The sequence below is a fragment of the Pseudophryne corroboree genome, chromosome 5 (genome assembly GCF_028390025.1).
Source record: "Pseudophryne corroboree isolate aPseCor3 chromosome 5, aPseCor3.hap2, whole genome shotgun sequence".
Classification (NCBI taxonomy): domain Eukaryota; kingdom Metazoa; phylum Chordata; class Amphibia; order Anura; family Myobatrachidae; genus Pseudophryne; species Pseudophryne corroboree.
The window spans coordinates 784,449,396-784,468,142 of NC_086448.1; the positions used below are offsets into that span (position 1 = coordinate 784,449,396).

General features: G+C 44.6%; 1 protein-coding gene across 2 annotated transcripts in view; it reads left to right on the forward strand.

Moving 5' to 3' along the window:
- The window catches only part of FAM83A (family with sequence similarity 83 member A), a 91,602-nt gene extending 83,567 nt beyond the window's left edge, over positions 1-8,035 (forward strand). Inside the window, exons 4-5 of one of the 2 annotated variants that reach the window (XM_063925083.1) lie at positions 7,382-7,682; positions 7,713-8,035. In XM_063925083.1, the coding sequence (XP_063781153.1) occupies positions 7,382-7,682; positions 7,713-7,958 (547 nt within the window). In that variant the 3' untranslated portion in view covers positions 7,959-8,035. Of the gene's footprint in view, positions 1-7,381 lie in introns of both variants that reach the window. The other variant, XM_063925082.1, reaches the window with a different exon arrangement.
- The last annotated feature ends 10,712 nt before the right edge of the window (positions 8,036-18,747 follow it).

Sequence of the window (18,747 nt, forward strand, 5' to 3'; positions counted from 1 at the left end):
TTCATGTGCAGCAAAGGCCGGCTTCACTGCACTCACTAGCTCTGGGCTGCTACTGGCTGGCGCCGTTTATGTACATCTACAGCCGGGGGCGTTTTAAGACAGAAGAGGACCCACGTGCAGCCTCCATTGCGGGCCACCTCCTCTCCGGCAGCTAGTAGACCCAGGCATAATGCCAGAGTCTACTGCACATGCGCAGGTCTCCGGGAACATGGCGCCCGCAACTTGTTTCTGGGGACATCTCCAGTGCGCATGTGCAAATCACTCGGAAATGGCCACGGCAGCCATTTTCCAAGTGATTTGTGTCCGTACTGCAGGACCGCCGTCGCGGGACTCCGGAGGGGTAAGTATACTCTATGGGTGCACGGTCTGTTACTTCCCCCCCACCGCACACACTGCACCCATTATAGAAACGTCTACAGCAAGGATCAAGAGATAATTGGATTTGATTCATTTTATCCTCAATTTACTGAGCACCAACAATCCTCTTGCTGTACTATAGAGATTGGTCTGTTCTCAGATAGGGCTAATAATCTTTATAATCATATGACGGAGTTTTTTTACCCATATTTATAGCAGAATAAATGCAACAACAGAGTATTTCATAATGATGCTGTACTAAAATGGGGCAGACGTATCGACCTGGAGAAGGCATAAGGAAGTAATAAACCACTGATAAGTGCAAGGTGATAAGCGCACCAGCCAATCTGCTCTAATATGAAAATGAACAGTTAGGAGCTGATTGGCTGGTGCGTTTATCACCTTGCACTTATCACTGGTTTATCACTTCCTTATGCCTTCTCCAGGCTTAATACATCTGCTGATTGGCTTTTTTGTTTTGCTTTCTTTTTCAGCTTTTGGAACAATTTTTCTACAAAGCATCCTTGTCTTTTTCTTTTTTTCCATAAGAGCAACATCTGTATATTTTTGTGCACGTTTTACCAATTATAAATCATTTGTCAACAATCTCTGTCTTCGCTTGTATGTTGTATTTGCTTCATTATGCAATATGATTATTTTTGAAAGGTTAAATCTTTTTTTTTTTTTTATAGCATTGTCGTTAATAGTAATACATAATGCGCCTGACACTATAGTTGGGAGCAAAGTAATAAAATAAGAATTTACTTACCGATAATTCTATTTCTCGTAGTCCGTAGTGGATGCTGGGGACTCCGTCAGGACCATGGGGTTTAGCGGCTCCGCAGGAGACAGGGCACAATAATAAAAGCTTTAGGATCAGGTGGTGTGCACTGGCTCCTCCCCCTATGACCCTCCTCCAAGCCTCAGTTAGGATACTGTGCCCGGACGAGCGTGCATAATAAGGAAGGATATTGAATCCCGGGTAAGACTCATACCAGCCACACCAATCACACCGTACAACCTGTGATCTGAACCCAGTTAACAGTATGATAACAACGAAGGAGCCTCTGAAAAGATGGCTCACAACAAGAATAACCCAATTTTTGTAACAATAACTATGTACAAGTATTGCAGACAATCCGCACTTGGGATGAGCGCCCAGCATCCACTACGGACTACGAGAAATAGAATTATCGGTAAGTAAATTCTTATTTTCTCTAACGTCCTAAGTGGATGCTGGGGACTCCGTCAGGACCATGGGGATTATACCAAAGCTCCCAAACGGGCGGGAGAGTGCGGATGACTCTGCAGCACCGAATGAGAGAACTCCAGGTCCTCCTCAGTCAGGGTGTGCCCCTGACCAAGTAGCAGCTCAGCAAAGTTGTAAAGCCGAGACCCCTCGGGCAGCCGCCCAAGATGAGCCCACTTCCTTGTGGAATGGGCTTTTACTGATTTTGGCTGTGGCAAGCCTGCCACAGAATGTGCAAGCTGAATTGTACTACAAATCCAGCGAGCAATCGTCTGCTTAGAAGCAGGAACACCCATCTTGTTGGGTGCATACAGGCTAAACAGCGAGTCAGATTTTCTGACTCCAGTCGTCCTGGAAACATATATTTTCAGGGCCCTGACAACGTCAAGTAACTTGGAGTCCTCCAAGTCCCTAGTAGCCGCAGGTACCACAATAGGTTGGTTCATGTGAAAAACAGAAAACACCTTAAGGAGAAATTAAGGACGAGTCCTCAATTCTGCCCTGTCAGAATGAAAAATTAAGTAAGGGCTTTTATATGATAAAGCCGCCCATTCTGACACACGCCTGGCTGAAGCCAGGGCTAATAGAATCTTCACCTTCCATGTGAAATATTTTAATTCCACAGTGGTGAGTGGATCAAACCAATGTGACTTTAGGAAACTCAAAACAACATTGAGATCCCAAGGTGCCACTGGGGGCACAAAAGGAGGCTGTATATGCAGTACCCCTTTTACAAACGTCTGAACTTTAGGCACTGAAGCCAGTTCTTTCTGGAAGAAATTTGACAGGGTCGAAATTTGAACCTTAATGGACCCTAATTTTAGGCCCATAGACAGTCCTGTTTTCAGGAAATGTAGGAAACGACCCAGTTGGAATTCCTCTGTAGGGACCTTCTTGGCCTCACACCACGCAACATATTTTCGCCAAATGCGGTGAAAATGTTTTGCGGTTACATCCTTCCTGGCTTCGACCAGGGTAGGGATGACTTCATCTGGAATGCCCTTTCAGGATCCGGCGTTCAACTGCCATGCCGTCAAACGCAGCCGCGGTAAGTCTTGGAACAGACAAGGCCCCTGCTGGAGCAGGTCCTTTCTTAAAGGTAGAGGCCACGGTTCTTCCGTGAGCATCTCTTGAAGTTCCGGGTACCAAGTCCTTCTTGACCCATCCGGAACCACGAGTATCGTTCTTACTCATCTCCTTCTTATGATTCTCAGTACTTTTGGTATGAGATGCATAGGAGGGAACACATACCCTGACTGGTACACCCACAGTGTTACCAGAGCGTCCACCGCTATTGCCTGAGGGTCCCTTGACCTGGCGCAATATTTGTCTAGTTTTTTTTGTTCAGGCGGGACGCCATCATGTCCACCTTTGGTTTTTCCCAACGGTTTACAATCATGTGGAAGACTTCCCGCTGAAGTCCCCACTCTCCCGGGTGGAGGTTATGCCTGCTGAGGAAGTTTGCTTCCCAGTTTTCCACTCCCGGAATTAACACTGCTGAGAGTGTTATCACATGATTTTTCGCCCAGCGAAGAATCCTTGCAGTTTCTGCCATTTTCCTCCTGCTTCATGTGCCGCCCTGTCTGTTTACGTGGGCGACTGCCGTGATGTTGTCCCACTGGATCAATACCGGCTGACCTTGAAGCAGAGGTCTTGCTAAGCTTAGAGCCTTGTAAATTGCCCTTAGCTCCAGTATATTTATGTGGAGAGAAGTCTCCAGACTTGATCACACTCCCTGGAAATGTTTTCCTTGTGTGACTGCTCCCCATCCGTGGTCACCAGGACCCAGTCCTGAATGTCGAATCTGCGGCCCTTTCATAGATGAGCACTCTGCAGCCACCGCAGAAGAAAACACCCTTGTCCTTGGAGACAGGGTTATCCGCTGATGCATCTGAAGATGCGATCCGGACCATTTTCCCAGCAGATTCCACTGAAAGGTTCTTGCGTGAAATCTACCGAATGGGATCGCTTTGTAAGAAACCACCATTTTTCACAGGACCCTTATGCAATGATGCACTGATACTTTTCCTGGTTTTAGGAGGTTCCTGACTAGCTCGGATAACTCCCTGGTCTTCTTCTCCGGGAGAAAACATCCTTTTCTGGACTGTGTCCAGAATCATTCCTAGGAACATTAGACGTGTCGTCGGAAAAAGCTGCGATTTTGGAATATTTAGAATCCACTCGTGCTGTCGTAGAACTACTTGAGATAGTGCTACTCCGACCGCCAACTGTTCTCTGGACCTTGCCCTTATCAGGAAAGCGTCCATATTTCTTTTAGGAAGAATCATCATTTCGGGGTGCCGTGGACAATCCAAACGGCAGCGTCTGAACTGATAGTGACAGTTCTGTACCACGAACCTGAGATACCCTTGGTGAGAAGGGCAAAATTTGGACATGTAGGTAAGCGTCCCTGATATCCAGTGACACCATATCGTCCTGGTTCGCTATCACTGCTCTGAGTGACTCCATCTTGATTTGAACCCTTGTATGTAATTGTTCAAATCTTTTAGATCTCACCGAGCCGTTTGGCTTCAGTACCACAATATAGTGTGGAATAATACCCCTTCCCTTGTTGTAGGAGGGGTACTTTGATTATCACCTGCTGGGAATACAGCCTGTGAATTTTTTTCCAATACTGCCTCCCTGTCGGAGGGAGACGTTGGTAAAGCAGACTTCAGGAACTTGTGAGGGGAAGACGTCTCGAATTTCCAATGTACACCTGGGATACTACGTGTAGGATCCAGGAGTCCACTTGCGAGTGAGCCCACTGCGTGCTGAAACTCTTGAGATGACTCCCCACCGCACCTGAGTCCGCTTGTATGGCCCCAGCGTCATGCTGCGGACTTGGCAGAAGCTGTGGAGGACTTCTGTTCCTGGGAATGGGCTGCCTGCTGCAGTCTTCTTCCCTTTCCTCTAACCCTGGGCAGATATGACTGGCCTTTTGCCCGCCTGCCTTTATGGGTACGAAAGGACTGAGACTGAAAAGACTGTGTCCTTTTCTGCTGAGATGTGACTTGGGGTAACAAAAGTGGATTTTCCAGCTGTTGCCATGGCCACCAGGTCCGATGGACCGCCCCATACGGCAATACTTCCATGTGCCGTCTGGAATCTGCATCACCTGACCACTGTCGTGTCTATAAACATCGTCTGGCAGATATGGACATCACATCTACTCTTGATGCCAGAATGCAAATATCCCTCTGCGCATCTCGCATATATAGAAATGCATCCTTAAAATGCTCTATAGTAAATAAAATATTGTTCCTGTCAAGGATATCAATATTTTCAGTCAGGAAATCCGACCAAGCCCCCCCAGCGCTGCACATCCAGGCTGAGGCGATTGCTGGTCGTAGTATAACACCAGTATGTGTGTATATACTTTTTAGGATATTTTTCAGCTTCCTATCAGCTGGCTCTTTGAGGGCGGCCGTATCTGGAGACGGTAACGCCACTTGTTTTTATAAGCGTGTGAGCGCCTTATCCACCCTAAGGTGTGTTTCCCAACTCGCCCTCACTTCTGGCGGGAAAAGGTATACCTCCAATAATTTTCTATCGGAGGAAACCCACGTATCATCACACACTTTAATTTATCTGATTCAGGAAAAACTACAAGTAGATTATTCCCACCCTACATAATACCCTTATTTGTGGTACTTGTAGTATCAGAAATATGTAACACCTCCTTCATTGCCCTTAACATGTAACGTGTGGCCCTAAAGGAAAATACGTTTGTTTCTTCACCGTCGACACTGAAGTCAGTGTCCGTGTCTGTGTCGACCAACTGAGGTAAATGGGCGTTTTTACAAGCCCCTGACGGTGTCTGAGACGCCTGGACAGGTACTAATTTGTTTGCCGGCCGTCTCATGTCGTCAACCGACCTTGCATCGTGTTGACATTATCACGTAATTCCTAAATAAGCCATCCATTCCGGTGTCGACTCCCTAGAGAGTGACATCACCAATACAGGCAATTTGCTCCGCCTCCTCACCAACATCGTCCTCCTACATGTCGACACACACGTACCGACACACAGCACACACACAGGGAATGCTCTGATAGAGGACAGGACCCCACTAGCCCTTTGGGGAGACAGAGGGAGAGTTTGCCAGCACACACCAAAAACGCTATAATTATACAGGGACAACCCCTTATACAAGTGTTTTCCCTTATAGCATTTTCACATATGTAATCATATCGCCAAATAAGTGCCCCCCCTCTCTGTTTTAACCCTGTTTCTGTAGTGCAGTGCAGGGGAGAGCCTGGGAGCCTTCCTCACAGCAGAGCTGAGCAGGAAAATGGCGCCGTGTGCTGAGGAGAATAGGCCCCGCCCCCTAAAACGGCGGGCTCTTCTCCCGGAGTTTGTGAGATCTGGCAGGGGTTAAATACATCCATATAGCCTCAAGGGCTATATGTGATGTATTTTAGCCATAAAAAAGGTATAATACATTGCTGCCCAGGGCGCCCCCCCCAGCGCCCTGCACCCTCAGTGACCGCTGGTATGAAGTGTGCTGACAACAATGGCGCACAGCTGCAGTGCTGTGCGCTACCTTATGAAGACTGAAAGTCTTCTGCCGCCTGTTTCTGGACCTCTGGACCTCTTCAACTTCGGCATCTGCAAGGGGGGTCGGCGGCACGGCTCCGGGACGAACCCCAGGGTGAGACCTGTGTTCCGACTCCCTCTGGAGCTAATGGTGTCCAGTAGCCTAAGAAGCAAATCCATCCTGCACGCAGGTGAGTTTACTTCTCTCCCCTAAGTCCCTCGTAGCAGTGAGCCTGTTGCCAGCAGGACTCACTGAAAATAAAAAACCTAACTTAAACTTTTATTCTAAGCAGCTCAGGAGAGCCACCTAGATTGCACCCTTCTCGGCCGGGCACAAAAATCTAACTGAGGCTTGGAGGAGGGTCATAGGGGGAGGAGCCAGTGCACACCACCTGATCCTAAAGCTTTTATTATTGTGCCCTGTCTCCTGCGGAGCCGCTAAACCCCATGGTCCTGACGGAGTCCCCAGCATCCACTTAGGACGTTAGAGAAAGATTGCTTTGATCCTTTGGCTGCTCCGGACATGCACCATGCAGTCTGTACAGCCACTCAGAGTGTCATCAGGACACTCCGGGCAGAGCTGTACTTTCTGATGGTGACGGCCCTGCCCCATCTGTACTATGTCATGTGATCATGTACTCAGGGGGCCAGTGCCCTGCTACGGCATGTAATCCTAAATGCTGCACAGACTTATTTTCACACTGCAATTTAGATTTTAGTTTAGACACGCCCCTCTGATATCTTAGGTCTCTCTGCACATGTTACATCGGCTCCACCTGCAGTGCAGTATGGTTTTACCAAGGTGTGCAGTTACTTGCTCTTTTCTGCTTTACTCCCGACTCTGAATCAGGTCCAATTTCTTTTATACACAAGCTGAGGGTGGTGTCAGTTAGCACCGTAGTGATAACAAATGGGGGGGACATGTACTAAGCAGTGATAAAAGTGGAGAAGTGAGCCAGTGGAGAAGTTGCCCATGGCAACCAATCAGCATTGACGTAACATTTGTAATTTGCATACTATAAACATATACAGAGCAGTTGATTGGTTGCCATGAGCAACTTATCCACTGGATCACTTCTCCACTTTTATCACTGCTTAGTACATGTACTCCAAAGTGCCAGCCAGGCAAGGTACACACTCAAGTCAACTGAGGTCCTCTGAAGTAATCTTTAAGCTGCTTGTTCCCAATATGTAAAATATTCTTTGCTGACGGTTTTTCTCACTCCCTGTTTCAGCTTCACCTGGCTGTCTGGTCAGGTCCACAGAAACTTTTTGTCCAAGTTTTCCGGAGTGGTGGTTGAGTTATTCGATGAGGAGTTCCGCCATCTTTACGCCTCCTCCAAACCAGTGATGGGCTTGAAGTCTCCAGCTCCCATGGCACCTGTACTGAGGAGAGACAACAGCGGGGTTAGCACTATGACAAACAGTAGCACTCAGGAGAGTGCCAACACGACCTCGGAACCTCTTAGCGGCTCCCCAGCGACCAGCATCTCCCAAGCTTCACAGCGTCCCCCGTCCCCTGTACACAACACCCCGGTGCAATCTCCTGTTCATTCTCCACTACAGTCCCCACTTACATCTCCACTTCATAGGGTAAACTCTTTCCATGGATACTCTCCTCTGAGGTCCCCTCTGGGACAAACCAACTACCAAGTAAACTACCAGCAGAGGAACTACCTGCCAGAACCCACCACACACCTGTTCAACAACAATAATAACTTCTACCGCTCCATGAGGACCCGTAGAGAGGAGCCTCCCGCCTCAAGGTTTACCCAAGGATGGAGATTGTTCACAAAGCCTACAATGACTTAATGTCTAGGATTATCTCACTATGCAATTGCACAAAATGCACTATAAGAGAAACACTTGAAGAGTGAGTGAAAAACAAATATAGCACATATAATAAAGAAATGCCCATTTTTTATATGTATAAAAATAATTAGTGACATTGAAAATGAACAATAACTACACACCCGTGCTGTTTTGCTACTACTCTCTATAAGTATTTATATTATGTAGCCAGAAAGTATTGTTATTGACGTAGTATACTATTATTTTTTTTTATACCATTTACACATGTTTGGTTATGCTACTTTTATACCGGTAGGTTAGTGTAGTGTTTCTTGTTACTCTTGTTAAAGAATGTGTTGCGGTATACCAGTATATCATTATATGGGTGACTGATCCCTCTGTACTCGTGTACAAACCATACACGCCTGCAATGGCTTTTATATATATATATATATATATATATATATATATATATATACACAGGTTGAGTATCCCATATCCATATATTCCAAAATACGGAATATTCCGAAATACGTGCTTTTTTGAGTGAGAGTGAGATAGTGAAACCTTTGTTTTTTGATGGCTCGATGTACACAAACTTTGTTTAATACACAAAGTTATTAAAAATACTGTATTAAATGACCTTCAGGCTGTGTATATAAGGTGTATATGAAACATAAATGAATTGTGTGAATGTAGACACACTTTGTTTAGTGCACAAAGTTATAAAAAATATTGGCTAAAATGACCTTCAGGCTGTGTGTATAAGGTGTGTATGAAACATAAATGTATTCTGTGCTTAGACTTAGGTCCCATCACCATGATATCTCATTATGGTATGCAATTATTCCAAACTACGGAAAAATCCGATATCCAAAATACCTCTGGACCCAAGCATTTTGGATAAGGGATACTCAACCTGTATATATATATATATATATATATATCATGGGCCAGATGTAATAGCGGACAGATTTGCCGGAGGTGTGGGATGCCGGCAAAACTCAGAATTTTTTTAAAGGGGTAATCATTTACAAGGCAAAAAACATGCCTTGTAATTGTTTGCCCCTTTAAAAAATAAATAAATAAGATTTCGTCCAGAATCCCGCAATTCCGGCAAACTCAGCCGCTATTACATCAGGCCCAATATGTAAGAGGAAAGGGATACAATAGAGTGATTTGGTTTATCTGTGCACATGGGCCCTCATTCCGAGTTGATCGCACGTAGCAACTTTTTGCTGCTTGTGCGATCAACTTAACGCCGCCTATGGGGGAGTGTATTTCTGCATAGCAGGGTTGCGATCGCTTGTGCAGCCCTGCTATGCTAAAAAAGTTTCCTGCAAAACAAGACCAGGGTAAGAGTTACTTACCCTGTGCGACGGATCCAGCGACCAAGGTCCCGGGATTGACGTCAGACATCCACCCTCCAAACGCAAGGATCCGCCTGCGTTCGCCTCACCACACCTTGAAAACGCGGTGAGTATCCACCCCGGAATGCCTCCCACCTGTCAGTCTTCATGCGATCGCCGCTGCGATCACTTTCTGTGCTGGCGTCAACGTTGCCCGGCGACAACTGTCTCCGGGCAATGACGTGTGCGCATTGCGGGCGCCGCGCAGCCGCAGTCCCAACCCGTTCGCACCGCAGTGAAGAACCGCTGCGTGTGAACGGTTCGAAATGACCCCCACGGTGAAATGAGAGCACATTGGGGAAAAAGTATATTACAAAGTGATCAAGACATCAATATAAGAAGGTTCATCTGTAAAGAATTGAATGGCAGCTTTACTATGTTGCAGTCTATTAAGGTCATTGGATTCTGATCAATGACTTCAAGTGGTAACAGTAATAAATGCCAAATCAGGGCTGGTTTAGCATATACTTATGTTGCCGTTTTAAGACTATCCGTCAAACCGCTGATGACCGGTGGAAATGACGATATGCACGTTATGGCAATCTACCCCAAAGTCCCAGAACGTAAGAGCCTGTGAAATACCAAAAAATGCAAGTGTGCGATTGCAATACACATGGGATCGCACACTTGCACGGCGAATTTACACTCTCCCTGGAGGCGGCGACTATCTGATCACAGGACAGCAAAATTAGCAGCCCAGCGATCAGATCTGAATTACCCCCCCCCATAGATTGTAAGCTCCACTGGGGCAGGGACTGATGTGAATGGACAAATATTCTCTGTAAAGCGCTGCGGAATATGTGGGTGCTATATAAATAACTGAAATAGATTTTAAGCGGCAATTTTCTTGAAGACAAAACCAACCTGGTTTAGATATAGCAGCTACATCGGAAAAAATGTTGCTGCTGCACACAATGCTCCGGCTATTACGTACTCAGATTAAAGTACAGTTTAAAAATTAAATAAATAAAATGATTGTCCTAAAATGCTTTGAACTGACGATTAATGCCCCAGACTATAAAACACTGTATCTCAGTACATACAGAAAATGCTGCACAATCATATAACGTGAGCCGCTTACACCCTAGCCATACCAGGGCCCATCTAGGTGGCTGCTTTAGAAAATTGAGCCTGTGCTATTGGGAATCAATCCAAAAATCCTCGCTGTGTACAAAGTATTTGTTACCTAGAAGACTAGCAAGCCAATCACGTGGCTCTTGCATTGATTTGCACAAAAGTACTGTAAGATAGAGACGTGCCTTCACTTAAGCAATGTCTGCTGTCCATAGAGGATAATCAGCTCGCTGATTTAGCTAAACGACAGATGTTTTGATGATATTATTTACACTGATGTACAGCAATGACCAAAGGTAGTCTTACTTGCTTCTTAAAGTCTATTGTAAGCAAAAAAGCATTACGCTAAGAAATATGTATAGCTAGACAATGAACTGTGAGATAAGATTTATGATAATGAGGAAATGTATCATTAATAATCACTGACACTGAACTATTTGTAATGATTAAAAATAAAAATGTGTATATAAAGCGCTATACATTGTATTTGCTGAAAGGGTTTATCCACCTGTAGATGATCATGTCCTATGCAGGATCTGTATGTGGGGGATGCGGTTAATCTACACGGTTAATTTACTGGCTGTCGGGATCCCGGGGGTCAGGATACTGATGGGGGAATCCTACCAGCCGGGGAAATGCCGGTGATCGAAATCCCAACCCAAGCCCCTTATTCCAGCTCGGGTGTTGGTCCACATCACCACCCAAGGGGGCATATAATAGTGGGCCCAATGCGTTGTGAGCGCAGGAAGGCTGCAAGGGGACTTGCTGACAGTCTTCCGGCTGTCGGGATTTCCGGCGTCTTTCTCCTGGCCGCCGGGATCTGACCGCTGGTAAATCATACCGAACCCTTGGGGTCAGTAATTATCCCTCCTGCTTCCACAGACAGAAATCCTGAAAACATGACCTGTTTGGATAACTTGAGGGATTGGAGTGGAGAATAACTGAATTCCACATTACAAAACATTGAAAGCATGCATTTGAGAATGTCTGTGTATGACCAGAGCCGGCCCTAATCAATATGATGCCCTAGGCAAGATTTTGGCTGGTGCCCCCTAGCACGCTGCTAGTTTCGCCTCTGACCCTGCACCTCTCTCCCATCACCATCACTCCTCAGTCATAGAAGTCCTCATTTTGGTGCTGCTACCCCCCCATATTTTAAATAGGAACAGTGCGCACATTCTGCACACAGCCCAAAAAGGGGCGTGTTCTTTTAGGAAGTGGCAATTCAAATTACGCCACACAGTAGTGCAACTTTATTTACATTATATCATGTAATAGTGTCCCTACTTCACATTACATCATACAGTAGTACCACTTTAACTTATATAAATGACTAATCACGGTAGTGCTCCTTATTCACATTACAACACACTATACTGCTCTTTATTCACATTAGACCACACAGTAGTGTCTTTTCTATACATTACACCACACAGTAGAGCACCTTATACACATAATGCCACACATTAGTAATTTCTTTATGCACATAATACCACACAGTAATGCGCCTTACACATATGACACACATTATTAATGTCCTTATAAATATAATGCACCTTACACATTATGCCAACCTTTATTAATGCCCTTTTACACATAATGACACACATATTGCCCCTTAAATATATGTTGCACATTATTAATGCATTTATAAACGGGATCCGGTCTGAAGATCGACAGTGTCTAGGTCGACAATGTTTAGGTCGACCACTATAGGTCGACAGTCACTAGGTCGACATGGATGGAAGGTCGACAGGGTTTCTAGGTCGACATGTGCTAGGTCGACAGGTCTAAAGGTCGACATGAGTTTTTCACATTCTTTTTTTATTTTATTTTTTTTCCATACTTAACGATCCACGTGGACTACGATTGGAACGGTAAAGTGTGCCGAGCGAAGCGAAGGCACCATGCCCGAAGCATGGCGAGCGAAGCGAGCCATGCGAGGGGATGCGGTGCACTAATTTGGGATCCCGGTCACTCTATGAAGAAAACGACACCAAAAAAAAAAAATCCTCATGTCGACCTTTAGACATGTCGACCTAGCACATGTCGACCTAGAAACCCTGCCGACCTTCCATCCATGTCGACCTAGTGACTGTCGACCTATAGTGGTCGACCTAAACATTGTCGACCTAGACACTGTCGATTTGATGAACCACACCCTTTATAAACATGACACATATTATGCCCCTTACACATATGCCGCACACTATTGCACAACAAACCTACCCACACACAGCACTCACACACCCGTTAACACTGTGACCTCTGGCTCTGCTTGGATACAGATGTGTCCTCATACATCTTACCTCAATATGCCATGCAGCACCCATCCAGCTATGCTAGTGTTGGGCGTCTTTTTTTTTGTTGTTGCAGAAAATGCATCTTATTTTCATTGCTATGTGACTAGGGATGCACAAGCAGCTTCTGCAGATTAAAATGATAATTAGCATACTTATATTCTGTGTGCAACTGTGGCTGTACCTGCATACAAAATGCTACATTACAGTGATTTTCAGGAATACACTGTAACATAAAATTTTGTATGCAGATACAGCCGCAGTCACACTCAGAATATAGGCATGCCGCATACCATTTTAATCAGCAGAATCTGCTTGTGCCCCATGGCATTCCAAATGCCCTAGGCATTAGCCTAGTTTGCCTATGCCTCGGGCCGACTCTGTGTATGACTATCAGCATATTACATGTAAGTGCATGCAGCAGAGAGCATTAGAGGGGATTGTGTCAAAAGTTGTATCTAAACCCCATCAGCGGAGGGGAAAAGTTAAACTGGGCCACCTTACATAACCCCACTGCTAATAACAGCCAGTCAACAAGACATTATGGTGCCCTGTGCCACAAAGAGAATTGGTGCACCCCAACCCCATATTCGAAACAGAGACTTGTTTTGAATATGCACCAGAGGCATGTGCCAGAACTCTGGGGGCGAGACTTTGGGGGGAAGGGGCGGGGCAACAGAGTAATAATGCCAATTCACATTACACCGCACAGTAGGTTCCGTTACTCACATTACACCGCACATTAGTGTCCGTTATTCACATTACACAGCACAGCCGTGTCCGTTACTCACATTACACAGCAAAGTGGTGTCCGTTACTCACATTACACAGCACAGTGGTGTCCGTTATTCTCATTACACCGCACAGTAGCGTCCGTTATTAACATTACACAGCACAGTAGTGTCCGTTATTCACATTACACAGCACAGCCGTGTCCGTTACTCACATTACAGAGCACAGTGGTGTCCGTTATTCACATTACACAGCACAGTAGGGTCCATTATTCACATTACATCGCAAAGTAGTGTCCATTATTCACATTACACCGCAGAGTAGGGTCTGTGTTTCACATTACACAGCACAGTAGTGTCCGTTATTCCGTTATTCACATTACACAGCACAGTAGGGTCCGTTATTCACATTACATTAGATAGTAGTGTCTATTATTCACATTACACCACACAGTAGTGTCCGTTATTCACATTACACCACACAGTAGTGTTCGTTATTCACAGTACACAGCATAGTAGGGTACGTTATTCACATTACACAGCACAGTAGAGTCCGTTATTCACATTACACCACACAGTAGGGTCCGTGTTTCACATTACACAGCACAGTGGTGTTCATTATTCACATTACACCACACAGTAGTGTCCGTTATTCACAGTACACAGCATAGTAGGGTATGTTATTCACATTAAACAGCACAGTAGGGTCCGTTATTCACAGTACACAGCACAGTAGGGTCCATTATTCACATTACACCACACAGTAGTGCCCGTTATTCACATTACACCACACAGTAGGGTCTGTGTTTCACATTACACAGCACAGTGGTGTCCATTATTCACATTACACCACACAATAGTGTTCGTTATTCACAGTACACAGCACAGTAGCGTCTGTTATTCACATTACACCGCACAGTAGGGTCCGTTATTCACATTACACAGCACAGTGGTGTCCGTTATTCACATTACAAAGCACATTAGTGTCCGTTATTCACATTACACAGCTCTTTGGTGTCTGTAATCACATTACACCTCACAGTAGTGTCCGTTATTCACATTACACCTCACAGTAGTGTCCGTTATTCAGATTACACCACACAGTAGCGTCCGTTAGTCACATTACACCACACAGTAGTGTCCGTTATTCACATTACAAAGCACAGTAGTGTCCGTTATTCACATTACAAAGCACAGTAGTGTCCGTTATTCACATTACACAGCACAGTGGTGTCCGTTATTCACATTACACAGCACAGCACAGTAGGGTCCATTATTCACATTACACCGCACAGTAGTGTCCATTATTCACATTACACCACACAGTAAAGTCTGTGTTTCACATTACACAGCACAGTAGTGTCCGTTATTCACATTACACAGCACAGTAGAGTCCGTTATTCACATTACACCGCACAGTAGTGTCCATTATTCACATTACACAGCACAGTAGTGTCCGTTATTCACATTACACAGCACATTAGAGTCCGTTATTCACATTACAAAGCACAGTAGTGTCCGTTATTCACATTACACAGCACAGCCGCGTCCATTACTCATATTACACAGTACAGTGGTGTCCGTTATTCACATTACACAGCACAGTAGGGTCCATTATTCACATTACACCGCACAGTAGTGTCCATTATTCACATTACACCGCACAGTAGAGTCTGTGTTTCACATTACACAGCACAGTAGTGTCCGTTTTTCACATTACACAGCACAGTAGAGTCCGTTATTCACATTACACAGCACAGTGGTATCCGTTATTCACAATACATGGCACAGTAGCATCCGTCATTCACATTACACAGCACAGTAGTGTCTGTTATTCACATTACACCGCATAGTAGCATCCGTTACTCACATTACACCGCACAGTAGCGTCCGTTATTCACATTACAAGTACAGTAGCGTCCGTTACTCACATTACACTGCACAGTAGTGTCTGTTATTCACATTACACTGCACAGTAGGGTCTGTTACTCACATTACATCGCACAGTAGTGTCCGTTATTCGCAGTACACCGCACAGTAGTGTCCATTATTCACATTACACAGCACAGTAGTGTCCGTTATTCACATTACACAGCACAGTAGAGTCCGTTATTCACATTACACAGCACAGTAGAGTCCGTTATTCACATTACACCGCACAGTAGTGTCCGTTATTCACATTACACCGCACAGTAGTGTCCGTTATTTACACTACACAGCACAGTAGTGTCCGTTATTCACATTACACAGCACAGTAGAGTCCGTTATTCACATTACAAAGCACAGTAGTGTCCGTTATTCACATTACACAGCACAGCCGCGTCGGTTACTCATATTACACAGTACAGTTGTGTCCGTTATTCACATTACACAGCACAGTAGGGTCCATTATTCACATTACACTGCACAGTAGTGTCCATTATTCACATTACACCGCACAGTAGAGTCTGTGTTTCACATTACACAGCACAGTAGTGTCCGTTATTCACATTACACAGCACAGTAGAGTCCGTTATTCACATTACACAGCACAGTAGGGTCCGTTATTCACATTACACTGCATAGTAGTGTCTATTAGTCACATTACACCACACAGTAGTGTCCGTTATTCACATTACACCACACAGTAGGGTCCGTGTTTCACATTACACAGCACAGTGGTGTTCATTATTCACATTACACCACACAGTAGTGTCCGTTATTCACAGTACACAGCACAGTAGGGTCCATTATTCACATTACAGAGCATAATAGTGTCCATTATTCACATTACACCACACAGTAGTGCCCTATATTCACATTACACCACACAGTAGTGTCCATTATTCACATTACACCACACAGTAGTGTTCGTTTGTCATAGTACACCGCACAGTAAAGTCCGTTATTCACATTATACAGCACAGTAGTGTTCGTTATTCACATTACACCGCACAGTAGTGTCCGTTATTCACATTACACAGCACAGTGGTGTCCGTTATTCACATTACACAGCACAGTAGTGTTCGTTATTCACATTACACAGCACATTGGTGTCTGTAATCACATTACACCTCACAGTAGTGTCCGTTATTCACATTACACCACACAGTAGTGTCTGTTAGTCGCATTACACCGCACAGTAGTGTCCGTTATTCACATTACACAGCACAGTATTGTCCGTTATTCACATTACACCATACAGTAATGGCCGTTATTCACATTACACAGCACAGTATTGTCCGTTATTCACATTACACCACACAGTAGTGTCCGTTATTCACATTACACAGCACAGTATTGTCCGTTATTCACATTACACCACACAGTAGTGGCCGTTATTCACATTACACCACACAGTAGTGGCCGTTATTCACATTACACCGCACAGTAGTGTCCGTTATTCATATTACACAGCACAGTGGTGTCCATTACTCACATTCCATTGCACAGTAGGGTCCGTTATTCACATTACACCACACAGTAGTGTCCATTATTCACATTACACCTCACAGTAGGGTCCGTTGTTCACATTAAAAAGCACAGTGGTGTCCGTTATTCACATTACAGCGCACAGTAGGGTCTGTTATTCTCATAATTCAGCACAGTAGGGTCCGTTATTCACATTACACAGCACAGTAGAGTCTGTTATTCACATTACAAAGCACAGTGGTGTCCATTATTCACATTACACAGCACAGTAGTGTCCGTTATTCACATTACACAGCACAGTAGAGTCCGTTATTCACATTACAAAGCACAGTAGTGTCCGTTATTCACATTACACAGCACAGCCGCGTCCGTTACTCATATTACACAGTACAGTGGTGACCGTTATTCACATTACACAGCACAGTAGGGTCCATTATTCACATTACACCGCACAGTAGTGTCCATTATTCACATTACACCGCACAGTAGAGTCTGTGTTTCACATTACACAGCACAGTAGTGTCCGTTATTCACATTACACAGCACAGTAGAGTCCGTTATTCACATTACACAGCACAGTAGGGTCCGTTATTCACATTATACTGCATAGTAGTGTCTATTATTCACATTACACCACACAGTAGTGTCCGTTATTCACATTACACCACACAGTAGGGTCCGTGTATCACATTACACAGCACAGTGGTGTTCATTATTCACATTACACCACACAGTAGTGTCCGTTATTCACAGTACACAGCACAGTAGGGTCCATTATTCACATTACAGAGCATAATAGTGTCCATTATTCACATTACACCACACAGTAGTGCCCGTTATTCACATTACACCACACAGTAGTGTCCATTATTCACATTACACCACACAGTAGTGTTTGTTTGTCATAGTACACCGCACAGTAAAGTCCGTTATTCACATTATACAGCACAGTAGTGTTCGTTATTCACATTACACCGCACAGTAGTGTCCGTTATTCACATTACACAGCACAGTGGTGTCCGTTATTCACATTACACAGCACAGTAGTGTTCGTTATTCACATTACACAGCACATTGGTGTCTGTAATCACATTACACCTCACAGTAGTGTCCGTTATTCACATTACACCACACAGTAGTGTCCGTTAGTCGCATTACACCGCACAGTAGTGTCCGTTATTCACATTACACAGCACAGTATTGTCCGTTATTCACATTACACCATACAGTAATGGCCGTTATTCACATTACACAGCACAGTATTGTCCGTTATTCACATTACACCACACAGTAGTGTCCGTTATTCACATTACACAGCACAGTATTGTCCGTTATTCACATTACACCACACAGTAGTGGCCGTTATTCACATTACACCACACAGTAGTGGCCGTTATTCACATTACACCGCACAGTAGTGTCCGTTATTCATATTACACAGCACAGTGGTGTCCATTACTCACATTCCATTGCACAGTAGTGTCCGTTATTCACAGTACACAGCATAGTAGGGTATGTTATTCACATTAAACAGCACAGTAGGGTCCGTTATTCACAGTACACAGCACAGTAGGGTCCGTTATTCACATTACACCACACTGTAGTGTCCATTATTCACATTACACCTCACAGTAGGGTCCGTTGTTCACATTAAACAGCACAGTGGTGTCCGTTATTCACATTACAGTGCACAGTAGGGTCTGTTATTCTCATAATTCAGCACAGTAGGGTCCGTTATTCACATTACACAGCACAGTAGAGTCTGTTATTCACATTACAAAGCACAGTGGTGTCCATTATTCACATTACACAGCACAGTAGTGTCCGTTATTCACATTACACAGCACAGTAGAGTCCGTTATTCACATTACAAAGCACAGTAGTG